This window comes from Balaenoptera ricei, chromosome 8 (assembly GCF_028023285.1).
Source record: "Balaenoptera ricei isolate mBalRic1 chromosome 8, mBalRic1.hap2, whole genome shotgun sequence".
Taxonomy (NCBI): Eukaryota; Metazoa; Chordata; class Mammalia; order Artiodactyla; family Balaenopteridae; genus Balaenoptera; species Balaenoptera ricei.
In genome coordinates this window covers 59,326,005-59,347,040 of record NC_082646.1, presented here as the reverse complement: position 1 = coordinate 59,347,040, position 21,036 = coordinate 59,326,005, and the positions used below count along the sequence as shown (strand labels likewise).

Genomic DNA, 21,036 nt, shown 5'->3' with positions numbered 1-21,036 from the left:
AATACCTAATGCATAATAGATATTCAGTAAATAAAATCCAGCATCAGCATCCCTGTTGTTATTTTGGCAGTGCTCACTGGCTCTTTTACTCTGGTGCTGGAGCTCCTTGCCTCCTATTAATGTACAGCAAACATAGTATCTTCTCTTGTGGCACTTACAGATAGGTACTGGGGAGGTGACGCATAGTAATAATGATAATTGAATGCCTACTGTATCCTGGTAACTGTGCTGGGTCTTCGCTTTTTTTTTGTTTAGTTTAATTCTCACAAGCAGTCCTGGAAGATCGGTGTTATTAAACCCATTTTAGAGATTTGAAAACAGGTTCAGAGTAGTATGCCCAAGTTCACACTACAAATAAGTAACAAAGCTGGGGGCGTGAGTCTATGCCTTTCTGACTTCAAAGCTTAACTCCTTACGCCTAAATCCCACTTCTACTTTTCTTTTCTTCTCCCCCCAGAAATAGGTATTATAATTAAATAAATAACTTTGATGTAAAGGGTTGAGCACCTAAGTGGCTTACAGAGCATATACCATTAGTTGCACTGATATATTTAAGCAAATCTATATTATGTGCACACATTGTGAAGTAGAAATTTAAAATGGTGAGCAGTTTTTCTTCCAAATTCATATTCCAGATGGAAACATCTTTTGGCATTACCAAGTATGTAGGTTTATGCACCTTGCACGCTTAATTGTAGTTAAAAAAAAAAAAAAAAAAAACCTTTACAGATTTTGTGGGAAACAGGTGCTGTTAAACCTGGGCAAATGCAGGATGGCTGTTAATGTTGTGGAATGTGATTTTGATTTACTTGGCAGAATTTTTATTTTATAAAAATGACTATTAAAATAGACATGCTTTCCATCCTTTAATTTTGCTCTGTTCACTGAAATTTGCCTGTAGAATATTTTTCAACAGTTACTAAAAGGGTGTGGAAAAACTGGAAGGTTTCTACAGGGAAATTGATTCTGAATTCTTTAACAATTTTCACAACCCTGCAACTTACAAAGTTTTTAAAAAATGGGGATTTTTTTAACCTTCTTACTGAAATTATTTGGAATTCGATTTCCCTGAAATTCCCTTCTCTTTTTAGTACAGCTCTGTCTAAAGAACTATATTTAATATTGGCAAAGAGAATAATCTGATGTAAATCTTTTCATTACGTAATTTCTCCTTTAAAAACTTGTGATGGCATCTTATTACCTGTTATATCAAATTTAATATCTTTTTTTCACTGGTATATATGATTTCCTATTATACATTCTCTCTCTCTTCCTTCCCCAAAGGAGGAGAGGGGAAGATCACCTTTCTTCTTACTCTTTTATAAGGACTTTTGTCACCCTCTGCCCATGAATTATTTCAACATTGTTATCTTTTGTTTGCTGCTTCTCCTTTGATCTATTATCTCTCCTCACTTCCCTCCTAAACCTTTCCTCTGTGTTTTCTGAAACCCCTCTTCAGTGACTATAATATATACAAGTCTTCAGCCTCTTTACTATATATCTGTAGTATACAACTGCTAGAGGTAAGTAAAATCACTGGCTCTCTTCTGAAAGTATCATTTACCCTGGAGCCTTCTCAAGAGGAGACTTGTTTCTTCTACCTCCCATGTCTCTGGGTCTAGAGAAGGTAATGTCAATTCAAGACCACTTCTCAGTAGCATGTACCTAGTGTTTTGACACTTGGAGTAGATCATTTTCAACACCTCTTTCTCTATATGATAAAATTATTTTCAGTAATAATCATGACATGAAACAGATGATAATAGCCAAAAAAGAAAAGCAGAAAATTTTCTTTTATTGAAAAAAATATACATATATATACTTTTTCTTTTGAACAGTTTCTGTGTGCCCATCTTCAGGGAGCAATTTTAAAGGTTTGTATTTTACTGTACCTTGTTCAAGGCTGATTATAATATTTTTGTATCTGAATAACCTTATCTAAAACTACACCAGGAAAAAAAATAATTCGGAACTAAGAAAAATTGCACATTGCTATCATTGTTTATTTTGAACCTACTGTTTAAACACGGGAATATGTGGGAATATGTTACACCAGACAGTCTGGGGACACAAACTGTGTCCAAAGGAAGCTTCGAAGATTCCAAACCATTTGAAATTTAATCAGATTGGAAGTGTGTAGTTTAGTCCACTTTGTTGGGCTGACTGTACAGCTGGGAGTTCTTTGAATTAACTTCCGTGTTGATATAATATTTATTAGCATATGCATAATGAAAACATCCTGATTTGAAGATTGCATACATATAGAAATCAAACAGTCACTGCAGCAATTGTTTAGAACTGAGACCAACAAAAGATTTTTTTTCTGGGAGGATTATTTTATCACTGGCATTAAGCATTAGATTTGTTGTTTTTAACCCATTTTATTATCATTTTAAAAGTCTCTGCAGATTTATGCACCTCCTTATAGACTGCCCCCATCTTCCTGCCCTGGCTAGGCCACTGTCATTACCCTAGTGGCTTCATGCTTGTAGTTTCTCTCTTTTCAATATCCTAGATATTCTTATCCCATCATCCTTACCTCTAACCCACTTACCTATGGGAAAAAAATCAAACAGTTGGAAAGATTGGAGCACTGTAAATTCAGGTCATCTATTTCAGTTGGACTAATACATCCTAGATATCTGATTCTCCTTCCACATGACAGTCTTAAACCTTCTCTCTTTTTTCCCCATCCCCAGTTTTCCCTTTCCTTCTTGCTAAATCATCCCATTTCTGACTTTATAGAGAAAATAGAAGCTACCAGATGGGAATACCTCAACCTTCCATCGAAACACATCAAAACCTTTTGTAATCATCTCCATCGTCTTCAAAATGCCCTCTCCTTTGTGGACCCTGACCCAGCCCTCTATTCCCCCAACTGCTTCCTCTGAAAGTGCATCTGTATAATCAGCAAATTTTCCTGTATCTTCAGGCTCTTCTCAGGGAGTTCAGCCTATCTCTTGCCCTAACTAAATTTGAATTTTCCCCGAGGACCTCACGAGTACCCATTTGGTAGCTATTAATTTTCTTATGTGCTAGTAGGTATTCAGATTCAGGAGATGAGATTGGGGTTTTCTTCCTCTTGTTGGTTTTTCTAGAGTCTTACCTCTTTACCCTGTGGGCAAAGCAAACATACGAAAACCTATTCCTTTGAGACATATGCTCTTCAACTTTACCACTCTTTCGGTCCCTCAGTTATAACCCCATTACTCATCATGTGTTTTGGCAACAGAGAAACAAGAAACAGGTAACATAGGAAAGAGAAACAGTCTTTCTCTTTCTATTCAAAATCTTGCTGTTATGGGTGACACTAACACACAAGTGGGTGATTCATTCAACACCCTAGCCTTTCATTTTCTTGATCTTTTGGCACCAGTGATCTCTTGCATCCCATAGTTTTTATCTACTCCCCTGGTTACTCTCTGAATCACATCATCATTTCTTTCAGTCCACATCCAGAATCTGATTCAGGCATCCTGCTCTCTGATGACTACCTCAGCTCCTTCAGCTTGTGTGTTAGCCTCTTGTTCACTGTTCTTCTTGGTGACCTTCAGACCTGGCTTTTTTATCTAGTTTAGATTATATGGCCCATTATTTTAGTAACACCTTTGTCTTGCCCCCGCCCCCCATGACTTTTTGGCATTCTTACAGCCCTGTTGTCCATTTTCTCTGTACCTGCTGCACCCAAGCAGATGTGTAGAGAGTCACGCAATAGTATCATTATAAACTCATGATTAATTACCATTTCTGGGCTCTCAGTAGTGCTCAGCAGTTCTATTACATTTCTTTGTTGAAGTTGCTCTACCATTTGATCAAACTTTCATTCATTTGGGCAAAACAAAACATTGAGTTCTTCATGATCCCTCTCTATCTATCACCCTTCACTTCCAAACCATAACCAAATCTTTATGAGTTATCTCCTAAAAGTCTTCCAAATTAGTCTCCTTTTTTCCATTTCTAATATCACCACGTTAGTCTGAGCAACCGTGATCTCTCACCTAGATTACTGCAACACGCTGGTCTCACCTTCTCTAAACCATTCTCCACAGCAGTCAGCATATTTTTTTTCAAAATGCATATCGGTCATTGTCAGGAAAGTTCAAGGAGAAAGGGTTAATTAAAGAAGGAATGTATCAAATGAAAATCTAAGCAAGTTACACCTTTGTTTAAAATCCTTCCATGGTTTCTTATTTCTCTTAGGAAAAAAAATCAAACTATGGTCTAGAGGGCCCTGCATAGTCTACCTTCCTATCCAGCTTTAGCTTCCTCTCTCGCCAGAACTCCCTTCAGACCAACTATACTGTCCTTCTTTTAATTCCATGAAGCAGCATGCTTACCCCTGCAGTGGTTCTTTACATACGCTGCTTCCTTTAGTTGGAACATTCCTTCCCTTAGCTCCTACTCATCTTTTTTTTTTTTTTTTAATATTTATTTATTTATTTATTTGTCTGCGCTGGGTCTTAGTTGTGGCATGTGGGCTCTTTTAGTTGCAGCATGCGGGATCTAGTTCCCTGACCAGGGATCGAACCCGGGCCCCCTGCATTGGGAGCACGGAGTCTTAACCACTGGACCACCAGGGAAGTCCCCTACTCATCTTTGAGGTCTCAGCTAAAATGTCACTTTCTCTCAGAAGTCTTCCCTGACTCTCTCAGTCTTTTTGTCCACCTCTTTTCTGGAATAGTGTTCCTTTCCTTCAGAGTACTTCATTTATAAACTATGTATTTGTTGGTGCGATTATGTGAGCCATGTCTGCTCCACTGGACTTTAAGCTCCATTGTCTGTGTTTGCTCACCCTTGTATCCCCACCACCTAGCACCATACCTGGCACACAGTGTGAGTTCAGTGAAGAATTGTTGAGTGAATAAACTGTTTCCATAGTGATCAGTTTCTTTCATCCTTCCTGTTATAATGGGAGACTTGGCCCACCTGCCATCCAAGGCAAATCCTTCTCCTGTGCTCTCACCACCTGTAGGATGGAGACCCTGTTCCCTCTCACCTTCTCAGGGCATCCCACTATGCTTCACCGTGTTACTGAGCTCTCTTCTCATTGTGGCAAACTTCACATCATCTCCCTTTCCTCACCTCGTCACTCCTGAACTCACACCAGTCTTCCTTCATCTCCCACTGCTTCATTTAAACTTGTGTTTACCGTATTACCAAAGCTACCTACCAATGAATTCATGTAATTGCATCCAATAGACATGTCTTCATGTCTCCGTTGCTTGAACTGTCAGCAGCATTTGACTACTGATGATATCTTCCTTCTTAAATTAACACTTTCTCTGTGCTTTTCTGGTGAGACACTTGGTTTTCCTCAAATCTTTCTGAGCAGTCCTTCTTAGACCCCTTTTCATTTCCCCATCTCTTGTTGATATTCTTAAGGCTCTGAAACAACGCTCTTCTTTATGGTTTTTTTAAGTTTCCCTTTAAGGTTTTGTAATTCTTGATATTTTTACCCCAAATTTCTCTTAACTTTATGTATAAGAATATTTTATGTAAAATATGTTATCTATCTTATATACATGTAAAGTATATACACCTGCTCCTCCTCAGCATTCCCTATCTCAGTTCACAGACACCACCATCTACCTAGTTACTCAATCAGGAAACCGAAGGGTCATCTTTGACCCCTCTGTCTTCACCACTGTCACAACTGTCTATCACAGAGTCTTGCACTCTACCTACAAATCATAGCTCAAATCTGTTCACATATGTTCGTCTCCACTATTGGAACCGTAATCAAAACCATCACCATTCTGGTCTGAACCATTGCAACAGCCTCCTAACCAGGTCTTGTTCCCCTTTATTTACTGCACTGTGGCCAGAGTGGTCTTTAAGAAATATAAACCCCAATTCTGTCACTCTCGTGCTTAAGAAATCTCTAATTATCCTCCCATTGTCCTTAAGGATATAGTCTAGATGTCTTGTGGTTTACAGGACCCTGTGCAGTCTGGTCCCTGCTGGCCTCTCCAGCCCAATCTTCTAGCACTGAGCACTCATACTCTGTTCCTCACCCCACCCCCTAGCTGTCTATTTTAATGTCGCCTGTACTTTTATCAAATTAAGGTGACAACCTCATTTTATCAGTTGCTTAGGCCCAAAACTTTGAAGTTATCCTTGACTCCTCTGCCTCTCACACCTCATGTAAGATCTTTCAACAAATCATTTGGCTCTATCTTCAAAATACAGGAATTCAGTTACTCCTCACCACTTTCACAGCTACCATCCTGGTTCATACCACCCTCTTTTCTTGGCTGGGTTTTTGCAGTAGCCTCTCCATGTTTCCTTTCTTCCTCCCCTGCAGTTTGTTCTCTCAGAGAAGCCAAAGCATCTGTGTCTCTCATCTTTTCAGAACCCTCCAGAGCTTCCCCTCTCGTTCAGAGTAAAAACCAAAGTCCTTACTCTGACCTACTAGACCTTGCATGATCTGGACCCATTACCTTGCTGACTTTATCTCCTCTTCCTTTTCCCTCACTCTGCTCCAGCCATTTTTTATCTTGTGTGCCTCTGGCCTGCCTTACAGTTTTACTGCATCCTCATCAACTTGGAATGAATTATAGATAAAGCTTTAGTGTTATTATACAGCTCAGCAGAAAAATGTGAGTTTTTCTTTTTTTAGTCATGACAAAGTAAAACATAGTAGTCTCTTTTACTCTGCCAGGTGGAAGGAAAGAGAGACATGGGCATTTTCAGGAAGTGTGCAAAGGCAGAGAGAAATGAGCTTGGTGTGTTCATGAGACTGAGAAAACCACTTGAACAGAATAAGGTTGCAGATAACTCTGACAGTTCAGATCACTAAGGCCTTGAAAGCTAGGCAGAGAAGTTGAAATTTAAAACAATAACTGGTTAGGAAGCAGGGCTGCTAAGTGACATGATAAAAAGTCTTACTTAAGAAGGAAAATAATGATACTACCTTCTAGTGAGTAGAGGACAGGAATGCTGCTAAACATTCCTACAGTCCACACAACAACAAAGAACTTTCTAGAGTGGCGATGGGAACGGAGAGCTGAGAATGTTTCACAGGGAAAATGGCTTGTGGACCTGGTGGATCACTGCATATATAAAATGCAAAAAAGGGTAAAAATTGAATGCCACTCTAAGCCTGAGTAACTGATAAAAGTTGTGGGAGAAGACTAATCTAGACAGGAGAAAGTAAGTTGAGTTTGAAGTAAACTCATGGCCTCAGAACATACTGAGGATGTGTTGTCACATTTTCTACAAACACAATGAGCAGAAGTGATCTTAATATGCATAATAAAAATTTTGAATTAACTATAGCCATATCCTTATCCCCAGCTGAGCCATCAAAGAACCAGACGTGGATGTGGGGCTCCGAAGGTGAAGGCAAGAAACTAACCAATGTGGAGTCCTTTTAAAAAATGTCTGGTTTGGGGAGGAGAGGGAAGGGCTTATGATAATTGTATCTTTTGAAAATAAGAAAGGTTCAAAATAAATTTCTTTTACAGTTTTATTCCAAATTGTGGCATATCCTTCATATATACATATACACATGTGAAGTAATTTGAATATGTATTATATATAATATTTATATATATATAAATTTAATTTTAAAACTTTTCCTACTTTCAGACCATACATATGAATCTCTTTTTCTCACATTTCATTTGCTAGCACTTCAGTAGGTCTACTTTGCAGCCTTAGCTGATGCCTATCATCGTGACCCTTTGGCATTATACTCTTGAAATATTTTCTTGGTTCCTGAAGGAAATATGAAGTTATAGTCAACATATTTATTTTGGCATATTCAGAATTACAGAATCTTGGAGACGGATGAGTTACTATACCTCATCGAGTCCAATGGGTCATCCAGTGTTTGATTCCCCCCCGTGTTAGGCTCTAGGGCTGCTGTAACAAATTACCACAGACTTGGTGACTTAAAGTAGCAGAAATTTATTCTCTCATAGTCTGGAGGCCAGAAGTCCAAAATCAAGGTGTCAGCAGGGCACCAAAAGCTCTAGGGGAGATTCTTTCCTTGCCGTTTCCAGCTTCTGCTGGCTCCAGGCATTCCTTGGCTTGTGGCTGTGTAACTCGAATCTCTGCTTCCATCTTCAGGCGACCTTCTCCTCTTCTCTGTGTCTCTCCTCTGTGTCCTTATAAGGACACTTAACTGGAGTTAGGGCGCAACCGGATATTCAAGGATATTCTAATCTCAAGATTCTTACCCTTTTCCCAAATAATGTTGCATTCACAGGTTCTGGGTTTCCAGATATGGACATATGTTTCGGGGGGACCACCATTCAGCCCACTAGACCCCTGAATGCATGGGGGTTTTTTGTTTTTGTTTTCATAGTTGTAGTTTTTCATTTTTTTGTTTTGTTTTTTGTTTTTTGTCACACAAAGAGGGAGAGAGGAAGTGATGGGACGGGGCCCAGTGTTGTCCCCCAGAACAGCTTCTGAGGCAAAGGTTCATCTGGATTCATTTTGAAAAGGCAATTTTGGGGTCCGTGTTTCAGGAAATTCTCCAGGCTGTCAGTCTCAGTGCAAACAGCTTAAAATAAAAACCTCCCCTCTGTTCATCACACAGGGATCTAACACAAAATGCAAAACAGACCTGTTTGGAAAATGCCTGACCTTAAAAAAAGAGTGAGGCCTTTAAAGATGCATTACATACAGAATCTTCCAGGAATCAAGTCTGCTGCGACTTCACAAAACCAGAAGCACAGAATAACATTTCCAACTGTAGAACTCCTGGCTAACAAAAAAAGAGGAGGATCACAGATGACAGGCAGGGGGTCCTACCCAGACACCTGCCTCTTCGTTTTGTTCTGAACAGACTCATAAACTGGAGCATAGAAAAGCAGCCTCGGGGGTGGGAGCAGATGCTCGGTGGTTGCGGCTCAGTCCCTGGGGAACAGAGGGGCGGCTCACTGTTTGCCCGCCTCTCTGCCCGGCCTCCTTTCTGGCTGATCTCTGCTGGTCCCTGGGATCCCTCCTCGCCCGGCACCCCCCGTGCCATGGCCCTTCTTTCACTTCTGCTGCTGCAGGCCCCCACGGCCACGGCCCTTGGCCGCCACCTCCTCCTTGACCGTGTCGGTGATCTCATCGGGGATGCGCAGGTACTTGATGGTGCTGCCGCGGATGTAGCACTCGGGCATCAGCCAGAATTTGTCCCTGTCCCTGGACTTGCAGATCACCTCCCGCAAGTTGATGTTCATCCAGTTGTCGCAGCTCACCAGAAGCCCATTGTACGTCTCCCCGTTTTTGAGCTCCACCAACAGTGGGTGATTCTGAGCCGTTTTCAGCAGCCACAAGTGAAGCACGGTGCCAGCGGGGACCGGGCTCCCCGGCCACTTCCACCACAGCCGCCGCAGCTCACCGCATGGTTATTATTGGTTGACCGACCTCTGCTTAGCTTCCTCTACTCAAGATCTTTTGGATTTTGACTAATTCTGTGGTGATCTCAACTTTCCTGTAACTTTTTGCCATCAACTTTGGGTTTTCCTGCTTGAAGCCATGAGAACAAAACCAGCTTTTTTTCTCTCTGAAAGTCCTTCATTTGTTGTCCATGAGACTTCTGCCCTCCAGGCTAAACACCTGTGGGTCCATCAACCATTTCTCTCAAAACTATGGCTCCCGTTCTTCTAATCATCCTGGGTGTTCTTCTCTAAAGGACCCAGTGACAATAGAAAGAATACTGAGTATATAACTGAAGACCTAATGCTGAGGTGTCATATCTTTTCCACTAAGTAGGTGACCAAGGCAAGTTAGTTTCTTTTAAATAACAAAAGCACTGGACCACTCTGCTTCACTGCATGCGTTTTATAGTCAAATGAGATTATTACAAAACCTGTAAGAAACATAACCTATAAGAAAGGTTCCAGTATTTATCTGTATGCTTGTAAAAAGAAATATTAACTCCCAGAACTAAACATAGATCTGTCAGTATCATCTGACCCCGTACTAAGTATTGATAGTTGGCACTAGCACGTTCCCTGGTTATCTGCTCTCTTTCTGTTAATACAACCTGGGATCACATTGGCTTTTTGGTACTCATGTCATAATTCTTTAATCACACGGAAATTATTAGGTACTAAAGAGCTCCAAACCATCTTCACAGATAATCTATTTATTGCTTTCTAATTCATTGACTTTTACCAGGTGGAGTCAGTGAATTTTTCAAACAACTTGGAAATATAATTTAATTTGGAAAAGAATTTAATATTGCTCATTTTAATTGCATTTTCTGTAAAAGTATAATAATAGGAAATGTATAGTTATCCCTCTAGTTATTTAATCTAATACTCCCTTAAATTAATTCTACTTATGGTGCTAAGGACATTTTTCTGGTTGTACTTGAATGACCACATTCTTATCTAAACCTTCTGCAGTTTGCTAATGAGATTCTCTATGTATATTGAATTAAGATGCCTTTGATTTGTATCTTATATCCTGATGGTAATAGGTTTTACCCTTTTAGATGGATTTCATTTTTCTAGATTGCTTAATAGATCTATAAATCCATGTACTTTCGCAGAGTAAAATGACTGTGTAATGGTTAGAAGCTATTATACTGTTAAACTTGACATGACCCCTTAAGAATTTGAAAGCAATATAAGATGTGAACTCTGTCCTAATATTTGATCTGTCTTAAAGTTTCCCTATTTGAACCTTTGGCTCTAATCACTCTTTAGATTTGTTTTAATGGTACATACACACCTTGGGGCTCCTTCTTTCTATAAAGAAGTCCCAATGAAGTAATAAAGTCAATGTCGTAAGATCTATTCTTCAGGATTCAGAGGCTTGGTTTTCAATGTATGCTTATTTCAGTTTACTTTTCCAACATTTGAAACAGTTTCTGCATTTATAACTTGGAAGTGGAGATATTTATGAGTTTGGAGAGCTATGCAGATAGTCTACATGTAATGGTTTATAGTATAACAACTATACAGTATAGAGCTTTAGGACACTAGTCAATTTCTTCATAATTGCCCCTTTGTTAATATATCCTTTCAGTTAGGTAGTTTCTTTGCAGGCTACCCCATACAAGTTTGAATGATTCCCAGATACCCTGTAAAAGCCTGGTGTGTTACACTTTGCTTATCCCGAATTTGCTTTGCTGTCATTTTTAATGCATCTCAATTTAGGGCCAAACCGTATGTCCTAGTTTATTTTTTATAGCTTCAATTAAATACAAAGCTATATCTTCTTGATGGGTGTATGAAGCATGTGGTGTTCCACTGTAGAGAATACAGACAGATCATGACCTTGCTCGCTCCCCAGTGCCTGTAATTTTACAGTACGACAAATTTACCTTTTGGACATTATGTAATCAGCAACTCGAGAATGTAATATAAAGCTTTAAATTCTGTTTCCTTTCTTTCATTTTCCCTAGAAAACAGTATCCTCCAAGCATTATGGAATGTATCTTTTCCTCAGACAATTAAAACACAATTGAAATTAAGAATATCCAGTAATTGTCACCTACCATTTATTTCTGTAAGGTTATGTTATTCTTAAGAATAGTCATATATTGCAAAACTAAGGAAAGTAAAGTTTCTTCTTGACCCTGTCTAAGTTGTGATTGATCTGTTTGTAGAGAAATCTGTTGCAGAGGCCAAAATGTATGCTTGGTCTTGAGAATCAGGGGAAAATATGACTAGAACATAGATATACTCTAACCTTTTCTTCTTCATTTGCAGGAGTAGGAAAAGGGAATAGTGAAGGAAACTTATTCCCTAAAATAACTCATCACTTTTATAGAGATCTACAGATCTCATGCCTTTGTTGCTTCAGTGAATCAGGTTAAAATGGAAAGTCTTATGAGAACTCTATGGCATGAGTACATTGCCTTGGAGAAGTAACATCCAAATAGCCACCCCTGCGAATGTGAATGAATTTTTGATGAATTTTTGCTCATTGGTGCTGTTGATTTGACTAGCCACCTCAGAAGCAACAGGAACCTTAGATATCGCTTTCACGTCTGATATTTTTCTTAATCTTTCTGTCCCTTTTAGTAGAAGTTGAGATGTCAGGTCCAAAGTATTAGAGGAAAAAAAATTCTAGGATCTTAATCTCAGGGTGGTAGGTTTATGATATATAAATAAGAGACATAGTGGCCTCAACTCCTTGAGGATAGTGGGTCACTTTCTTATATATTTGTCCCTTATTGCATGACCTATTCAATTTTTTCTTTGAAACAAAGCAGCCATCATTCTGATTTGACTAATGTTATGAAGATATTAAGATAATAGGTTACAATGACTATATAAGTGACTTAGTCCAAGTCTTCAGATGTTTATGCTGTATCCAGGAAACTTCTGCCTTTGTCAGCAACTTGGAGGTTGTTTTACTCAAGTTTTTGAAAACTTCTGACCCTACTTTACCTTTTTTAGGTTTCCATTATACCCAAAAGGAGGGGAGAAGTTGCAGTTTGATTACGGTGTCTATCTTCTGAACAAAAATATAGCACAGGTAAGTAACTCCTCTTTACTCCCCTCCTACTTCCCACATGCAGCCTGCTTCCTTGGATCTCTAACCCTCTTTATGAATAAGTACTACAGTTGACTCCTATTTAACTAGTTACAGTGATAATGCAAAGTTCTTTTTTGGCCACAGTCCTTTTCTGTGCCATTATAAATGCCACAAAGAAGCAATGTGTACAAATTGCAATCCTCCTGCTAAACTCGGAAACCATTTACTGAATTGTTACCTGCTAGTAGACTGTACTTGAATGTGTGGGCTTTATAACCTCTTGCCTCTACAGCTTGACTGGTAATAGCTTTCTTCTCACACAGCTTTCTTCTCTTAGACCACTTCTGGGGGCTCATTTTGCATTGGGAGTTGTTTACGGAGTAAAGGTTTACTGACTTTGGCAAGTCCCTAATAGTCTCCTCATCTGTTATCCAGGGCCCCAAAGAAAAGACCAAGCACATGGTCCTTCCAACCCAGCTTGGATTTTTGTGGCTCTCCCAACATCACACCAGTTCGTATCTCACTTAATGCCTTTCCACATGCCGTAGAAAGGCTGTCAGATGCTTGGGTTTGCATTTTCCTGAAAGAAATATATAGCATTTCCTTAGCTCACTTGGCTCTACTTCAAGAGGTGGACATGCCATAAATTTTCTAGTTGTAAAGGAAGATCAGCTTCAGCGCCTTGTTTTTATTTGGACATCCTTCCAATTGGAATATCGCATGGATGAGATCCCACTGTTTGGCTGTTATTTAGTGACATTATCAGCTGTATCCTCAGACCTTTCCTTTTTATAGAAGCAATAAGGTTTGTGATGCTTTTGTTTTTATGAGCCTGAGTTGCCTTTTAGCCGTATGATTCTGAAGACTCACTGAACAATTCCCATATTCATTTCTGATGGATCTAGAATAATTCCTCCATATGGTGTCATCTTTGCCTTTCTTCCCCTCATCTAATCTCAGTTTAATGTTTTTTTTTTAAATTGGTTTTTATTAAGACTCTTATACTTTTCTGATACTGGATCAGATTTCTAGTTTGCAGTCCTCGATTAATCATTTGCTTATAACCTCACACTCATACTGTTTTTATTGTTACTGCCATCCAGCTCACGTTCTTCATTCCAGGCAAGCAGCCTTGCTCACAGCCTCTGGCCCATGACTCATCTTTCCATGTGCCATTCTTCCCACAACTGATGCTTTCCATCCCTCCATTTTTGGCAGAAGAGTATCTCAGTCTAGGAAACAGGACCTTAATTTCAAGGCTACCTAGCTCACGTTACTGATCACAGATGTCATACCATAGAAAAGGTAGTACTTAGACAGAAATGGTCAAGAAGGGGCCAGACTAAGGATACATTAAGGGAGAAGAGGTCTAAGTAAATCAGAGAGTACCTCCAGTGAAGTCAGCCAAGGTGGAAAAGAGCACCTGGAAACTGGGGTCCAGAGTCTGGGAGTCAGGATGTCAGGAAGGTTGGCCTCATTTAGTAGAACTAAGTTCTGATCCGAGTTCAGAGATTCTTCTCTCTTTGCCCTATTTTCTGTTTCTTGCTTTAAAACACATACGGCCTAAGATCAGAAGTCTGTTGGAAGTTTCCAGGTGAAACCTACTCCTGATTAAGGCTAGGGCTGAAATCCCTGGATTTCCTCATAAATCCCAGCTTCAAACACACACGTGCGCACGCGCACACACTTAATTCTTCCTTCTCAGGGCCCAATAGGAATGGCACAGTATGGTATAAAGGGGTGCTAAGAATAGCCCAGCTTGCTTTGAGAACAAGACCAACAGGGAGACTGACTATGTGCAGTGGAAAATTTGGGACAGCCAGCCCTTCACATCACACTCAGCTCTAGCACCTGTTTGGTTCCCATTTTAGAGCACTTCCCAGGTAGCTTCTGATTTTATTCTTAACTAAACCAAGGCCACGAGTATGTGGAACTAGTTTTATTCATCTGTTTAAAAAATGGATTACTTCTAGTAATTTTGTATCCTCTGCAACTTTATACTGTTTGAAATTGAGAGATTACATTTGTGTGTGTGTTTAATGGGTTAACCACTCTAACTCCATAGGGAGCAAGTATCTTGCTCTCTAGTGTTTTTTCATCACTGTGATGGCAGTTTTAAAAGGAGATGACAATAAACTTCTTATAAACAGACTTTCTTAGGTTTCAGGGTTCATTCAGAAAGCCTCTTCTGAGCCTTTAGAAAGAAACTTTTAGCAAATTTGTGACCTTCAACTTTTTTCACTTTAACTCCATTTTGTCTTTAGCCTTACTACCATCACTTTCTTACATTTCAACTTATAACAAATCAAAGAACCATTAATTATTATGGCTCCTAACCAGGTATTATATTAATAAGATATTTCTAACTTGTGAAGGTTTATTTTTATATACATATATACCAATACATGTTGTCAAAGGGGAGTTTGTCTTCTCAGTCAGTCCCATTTAGACTCTAGAGATGTGAACAAATCATACTATTAAAATGGTCCCACCTCAGTAATTTATAAGCCACGTTAGTGGAGGTGGATGAAAGCATTGGCATGTGTTAAAGTGCCAGAGAAAAAGGAGTGAAGTCATTTAATACGGCATCCATAACTTGGTTGAGGATTTGAATAGTCAATAGGACCTTTCATCACAGCCAGAAATAGTAGTAAAATCACTTTTTTGGTAGAGGAAATGACAGAATTTAGTAATATTTGTTACTTCAGTATTTGGGATCGGTCCAGCTCAAGTTTTGAAAGCACAAGCTTAGAAAGACAGGCCTTCAAGTAGAAATCCTCAAGTGTTGTTTGAAGAGCTGAGAGGGTTGGTAAGGTCTGCTTGCCCTCTTCCTGTCACTACTGTCTAAAGGGGTGTGTGTGCTGGGTTGGGTATTGAAAGTGAATAAAGCAAAATGCCTTGTTCTTAGCACCATTTACTAATATTTTTCAAGTGCCAGCCCCTTTGGCTGGGAATAGTCTTCCCTGTTGGGCAGCCTGCAACACTATAGGAATGGACCTGGTAAAATTCAGGTACAGTGTAATTAATGTTGATTTAAGAAACCAACTCCTGCCATAATTGTCAGTAAGTTTATAAGGACATTATATTAGTATTTGTGTATAGCACAGTAGTTTGCTTTTAGTTCCTAGAGTATAAAAAGTAGTAAGTCAAAAATTCTAATACTTTTATCTTATGTTTGTGGAAAGCTTTGTAGCTAATGATATATATATATATACATATATATCTATGTGACCCTCATCATCACCCTGCAAAGTGAAAAGGGCAGCATTTAATCCAGCATATCCACTTTGGGGTATTTGTCCAAAGGAAACGAAAACACTAACTTGAAAAGATACCTGTACCCCCCTTGTTTATTGCAGCATTATTTAAAATAGCCAAGACATGGAAATAACCTAAGTGTCCATCAATGGATGAATAGATAAAGAAAATGTGGTGTGTGTACATGTGTACACACACACACACACATACACACACACACACACACACACAGTAGAATATTATTCAGCCATGAAGAGAAGGAAATCCTGGCATTTGCAACAACATGTGGATGGACCTTGAGGGCATTATGCTAAGTGAATTAAATACCATATGATCTCACTCATGTGGAATCTAAATTAAAAAAAAACCCCAAACTCATAGATAAAAAGAACATATTGGTGGTTATCACAGGTGGGGGTAGAGGGTGGTAGAAATGGATGAAGGTTGTCAAAAGCTACCAACTTACAGTTATAAAATAAGTAAGTCCTGGAGATATAATGTACAGCATGTTGACTACAGTTAATACTGTATTGTATATTCAAAAGTTGCTGAGAGTGTATATCTTAACAGTTTCACCACGAGAAAATAAAAAGTTTGTAACTATGTGTGGTGATGGATGTTGACTTATCATGGTGAATATTTCGCAATATATACATACATCGAATCATTATGTTGTATATACCTGAAACTAATGTTATATGTTGCAGTATATTATGGGAGATGAACTAATGGATCGAATGTGGGAGATGGAGGAAAAGGAGTAATCAAGAATGACTCCTAGGTTTTGAGTATGAGCAACTGGGTGTATGAAAATGCTGTTTATTGAGATGGGGAAGGGTCCAAGAGATGCGGGTTGGTAGAACCAAAAGTTCTGCTTTGGAAATGTTAAGCTTGAGTTGCCTTTTAGAAATCCAAAGCAGAGTCGTCAAGTAAGCAACAGAATATATGTGTCTGGACTCAGGGTGGGAGGTCAGTTACTAGAGGTACAAATTTGGTAGTCATGAATATAAAGATGATGTTTAAATCCATGGAACCAGGTGCGATCAACCAGGAAGAGAATGCAGAGCTAGCCAGAGCAGAGAGAGACAGATGCAGACAGAAACATGCCGTGGGATTTAGCCCTGGGAAATCACGTTTAGGTGTTGGATAGAGGAGGACGAACCAGCAAGGACTGTGAGGAATGGCCAGTTGGGTAGAGAGAAAACCAGGAGAAAGTAATAATTTGGAAACTAAGAGAAGTAAATTTCTGGAAGGAAAGAGTAGTCAACTAAATATGTGAGCTCCTTCTGTCAGATAAAGTATCCAATGGACTTGGGAACATGGAAGTCATTAACGAGCAGTTTCAGTAGAGCAGCAGGTGTGTTGAAGAGTGAATAGGAAGTGAGGAAGTGCCATTGATTATAGACAATCCTTCTGAGGTGTTTTTTGTGCAGTGAGATAGATAGACATGTGGGTTCATAACTGGAAAAGACTCTAGGTTTAAGGGAGGTCTTTTGGGTTTTTTGTTTTGTTTTTTGTTTTTTATTTGTTTTGTGGGGATGTGGAACCTTTTTGGTGTGTTTTATTTTTTAAGATGGGAAATATCAGGGCATGTTTATATCCTGATGAGAGTGATCAAATGAAGAGAGCAATTGCTAATACAAGGTAAAGAAGGGATACTTGAAGGAGTAAAGTCTTAGGGAGAGGGAAAGGAAATTGGTTTCAGAACATGAGTTTGTTGACCTAAGATAGAAAAAGGGGCACTTTCAGCAAACTCATAGTTTCAAAACAAAACAAAAAGGCAAAAACTAGTTTAACTTAAGAATGTCTTTGGGACTTCCCTGGTGGTGCAGTGGTTAAGAATCCGCCTGCCAATGCAGGAGACACGGGTTCGATCCCTGGTCTGGGAAGATCCCACATGCCGTGGAGCAGCTAAGCCTGTGCGCCACAACTACTGAGCCTGCCCTCTAGACCCCATAAGCCACAACTACTGAGCCCGCACACCGCAACTACTGAGCCCACACACTGCAACTACTGAACTACACCACAATGAAGAGTAGCTCCTGCTCACCGCAACTAGAGAAAGACCACGTGCAGCAGCGAAGACCCAACGCAGCAAAAAAAAAAAAAAAAAGAATGTCCTTGATGAAGCAGTAAAAGTTATTAATTATATTAAATGTTGACCCTTGACTACCTATTTTTTTAATATTCTGTGTGATGGAAAGGGAAATAGGCATAAAGCACTTGTGCAATTGAGTTGCTAACTAAACCAGCTGATATTTTTCATGGAGCACCATCTTGAAAGATTGACTAACACACAGCCAAGAATACAGACTTAGGTATTTGGCAGACATTTTTTTCAAAAATGAAGTGAGCCTCTTAAAGGAAATCAACTGATGATGAGATTCAAGATTTTGAATGACGGTATCGGTAGTATGTCGGAAAACTTGCATTTGCCACCATGACCTTGACAGCTTCCCATTTCTTAAAGGTGTTTTTGATGAAGTTGGTAGTGATATTTAACAAATGAGATTAAAATATTTTATAATGAATGTGTCAGCATTTAAAATGTATATAGCTCAATGAGCCAGTATTTTCAAAATGACCAATGTATGTTGCTATGAAGTCATGTGCAGCTAAAGATCTCTTCAAAGTGCAAAAACCCCAATGGATTTTTTTATATATATATAAATTTATTTTATTTTACTTATTTTTATTTTTGGCTGCATTGGGTCTTCGTTGCTGCACGCAGGCTCTCTCTAGTTGCGGCGAGTCAGGGCTACTCTTCGTTGCGGTGCACAGGCTTCTCATTGCGGTGGCTTCTCTTGTTGGGAGCATGGGCTCTAGGCGCGTGGGCTTCAGTAGTTGTGGCACACGGGCTCAGTAGTTGTGGCTTGCAGGCTCTAGAGTGCAGGCTCAGTAGTTGTGGTGCATGGGCTTAGTTGCTCCGCCACATGTGGGATCTTCCTTGACCAGGGCTCGAACCTGTTTCTCCTGCATTGGCAGGCGGACTCTTAACCACAGCGCCACCAAGGAAGCCCACCCCAATGGATTTTAATGTAACAGCTGTAAAAATATATTGAAATGGCTTCAGATTCTACATTGCTACTAACCTTTAAGAAGCTACTACTTGTTAAGTTTGGAGGTAGTATCAGGGAAGAATATCTACAATTATCTGAAAAAGGCTATTAAAATACTCCTTTCTTTCCCAATTACATTTTCTCATGAAACAGCATGTGGTAACAAAATGAATGCAGAAGAATATATGAGAATCCAGCTGTCTTCTATTAAAGCAGGCATTGCAAAAGAGACTTGCAAAAATGTAAAACAATGTCGCTCATCTCACTAAATTTCTTTTTTTGAAAATATGCTTGTTTTTCATTAAAAATGTTATTTATATTAACAAGTAATAGATTTCTATTATTATTTTAAAGTGAATTAATAAATACTTAAAAGCTTTTTCAGTTTCATATTTGTATATGCCCTACATAAACAAAAGCTTTTTGGGGTCCTCAATTTTAAGAGAGTAAAGGGATCTTGAGACCAAAAAGTTTGAGAACCACCATCCTAGAGAATGTAGTCATCCAGCTTTCCTATAAAACACCTCAGTTGCTCATAGTCTGATAAACCAAGACACATGTGTCAGTTCCCCAAATGTGGAAACATTATATAAGAGACCTACAAATTTGAATTCTGGTAGTACTGTGCAATACAAATCATCAGGCCAGCAGCTATCAGTGGATTCTTCCCTATTGCTTTTGAGTTTTCTTGAGCCAGGCTTCTCTCCTTTCTTGAAAGTTCAGGGACTTAAGAGTAATACTTTGAGGGTGTAGTTTACAAATATTATTGATGATTTAAATTTGTATTGAACTTAATGGTTTTTGGTATACTTACACTTCTGTATCTCATTTCATACCTTGTGAAGTGCGTTGACCAGGTCTATCTTTAGTTAAGAGATTGAGTTGCTGCTATGCTAACTTCTCGAGGATGACGAAGCTATTAGATGACAAACAATTCAAGATCAAATTTTATGAGGTCAGATCCAGCTATATCCCACTTTGTTTCTTCTTCTTTTTTTCTTTTTTAATGTGGGCCTTATTACAATCCTATGAGGTGAATAAGGCACAGACATCTGCCTTTTTACATATGAGACCCCTGAGATCAGGAATTAAGTAGAACTAGGATTAGATCCTGGAGATTTCATGACCTCTCTTCTTTTTACTCTATTACCTATCTTTTTTCTCAATTTACTTTAAGACTTCATAGAAAGTAACAGTAGCTTCTCCTTCCAAAAACAGTTGGAAACTTCTGTTCTGCCAGGGACATGGTCTTTCTGTAAAACTTGACTACTCATGGGGCCCACAATGCACAGCTATTTAGAAGGGATCAATGCCAGTTTACACCCAGCAGCTTAAATTCATGTCTATTTCTTTAACATACCGTTCAATATATATGACACATGAGGAGAAAATGCATTTTTATTTTCTTAATTCTTCTTGGAATCAAGAATACAAATTCCGAGGGTATTTTAATAGTCAAAATGCCATCATTCCCTCCTGCTGCCTACAAAATTGCCAATAATAGAGTAGAAACTATTTTTTAAAAGTCCTATATCTTAAGAACAAACAAACAATTTACTGAGATATAATTCACAAACCATACAATTCACCCACTTAAAATGTATAATTCAATGTTTTTAAAAATATATTCAACTAGTGGTGCAACTATCACCCCAGTCTGCTTTAAAATATTTTCATTGCCCATAAAGAAACCCTGTACTCATTAGCAGTCACTCCCTGTTCCCCTAAGACTTCCGACCCTAGGCAGCCACCATTCCACTTCTGTTTCTATTCTGGACATTTCATGGAATAGAATAAAATATGTGGTCTTTGTGACTGGCTTCTTTCCCTTAGCATAGGTTTATGGTTCATCCATATTGTAGTATGCATCAATCATTGCTTTTTATTAACAAATCATTTTGGCAATTCAAAGATGTACATGGATATACCACATTTCATTCATCCATTCATCAGTTGATAGACATTGGATTGTTTACACTTTGGGGTCATTATGAATAATGCTGCTATGAGCATTAATGTATAGATACAAGTTTTCTGTGGGGACATGTTTTCATTACTCTTGGGTGTATATTGGTATATATTGGGTTGGCCAAAGAGTTAGATCGGGTTTTTCCATAAGATGTTACGGAAAAACCCGAACGAACTCTTTGGCCAACCCAGTACTTGTGAGTGGAGTTGCTGAGCCATATGGTAACCTATGTTTAACATTTTGAGGAATTGCCAGACTGTGCTAAAAGCAGTTACACCATTTTGCATTCCCACCATCGATGTATTAAAGTTCCAATTT

The 21,036-nt window shown here is 38.9% G+C and overlaps 1 protein-coding gene and 1 pseudogene across 1 annotated transcript in view; one reads left to right on the top strand and one right to left on the bottom strand.

Moving 5' to 3' along the window:
- The window catches only part of UVRAG (UV radiation resistance associated), a 364,001-nt gene that overhangs the window by 266,342 nt on the left and 76,623 nt on the right, over nucleotides 1-21,036 (top strand). The window contains 1 exon segment of the mRNA XM_059930781.1: nucleotides 12,354-12,432. Within this exon segment, the coding sequence (XP_059786764.1) occupies nucleotides 12,354-12,432 (79 nt within the window).
- Nucleotides 8,606-11,084, bottom strand: LOC132369503 (U6 snRNA-associated Sm-like protein LSm4; annotated as a pseudogene).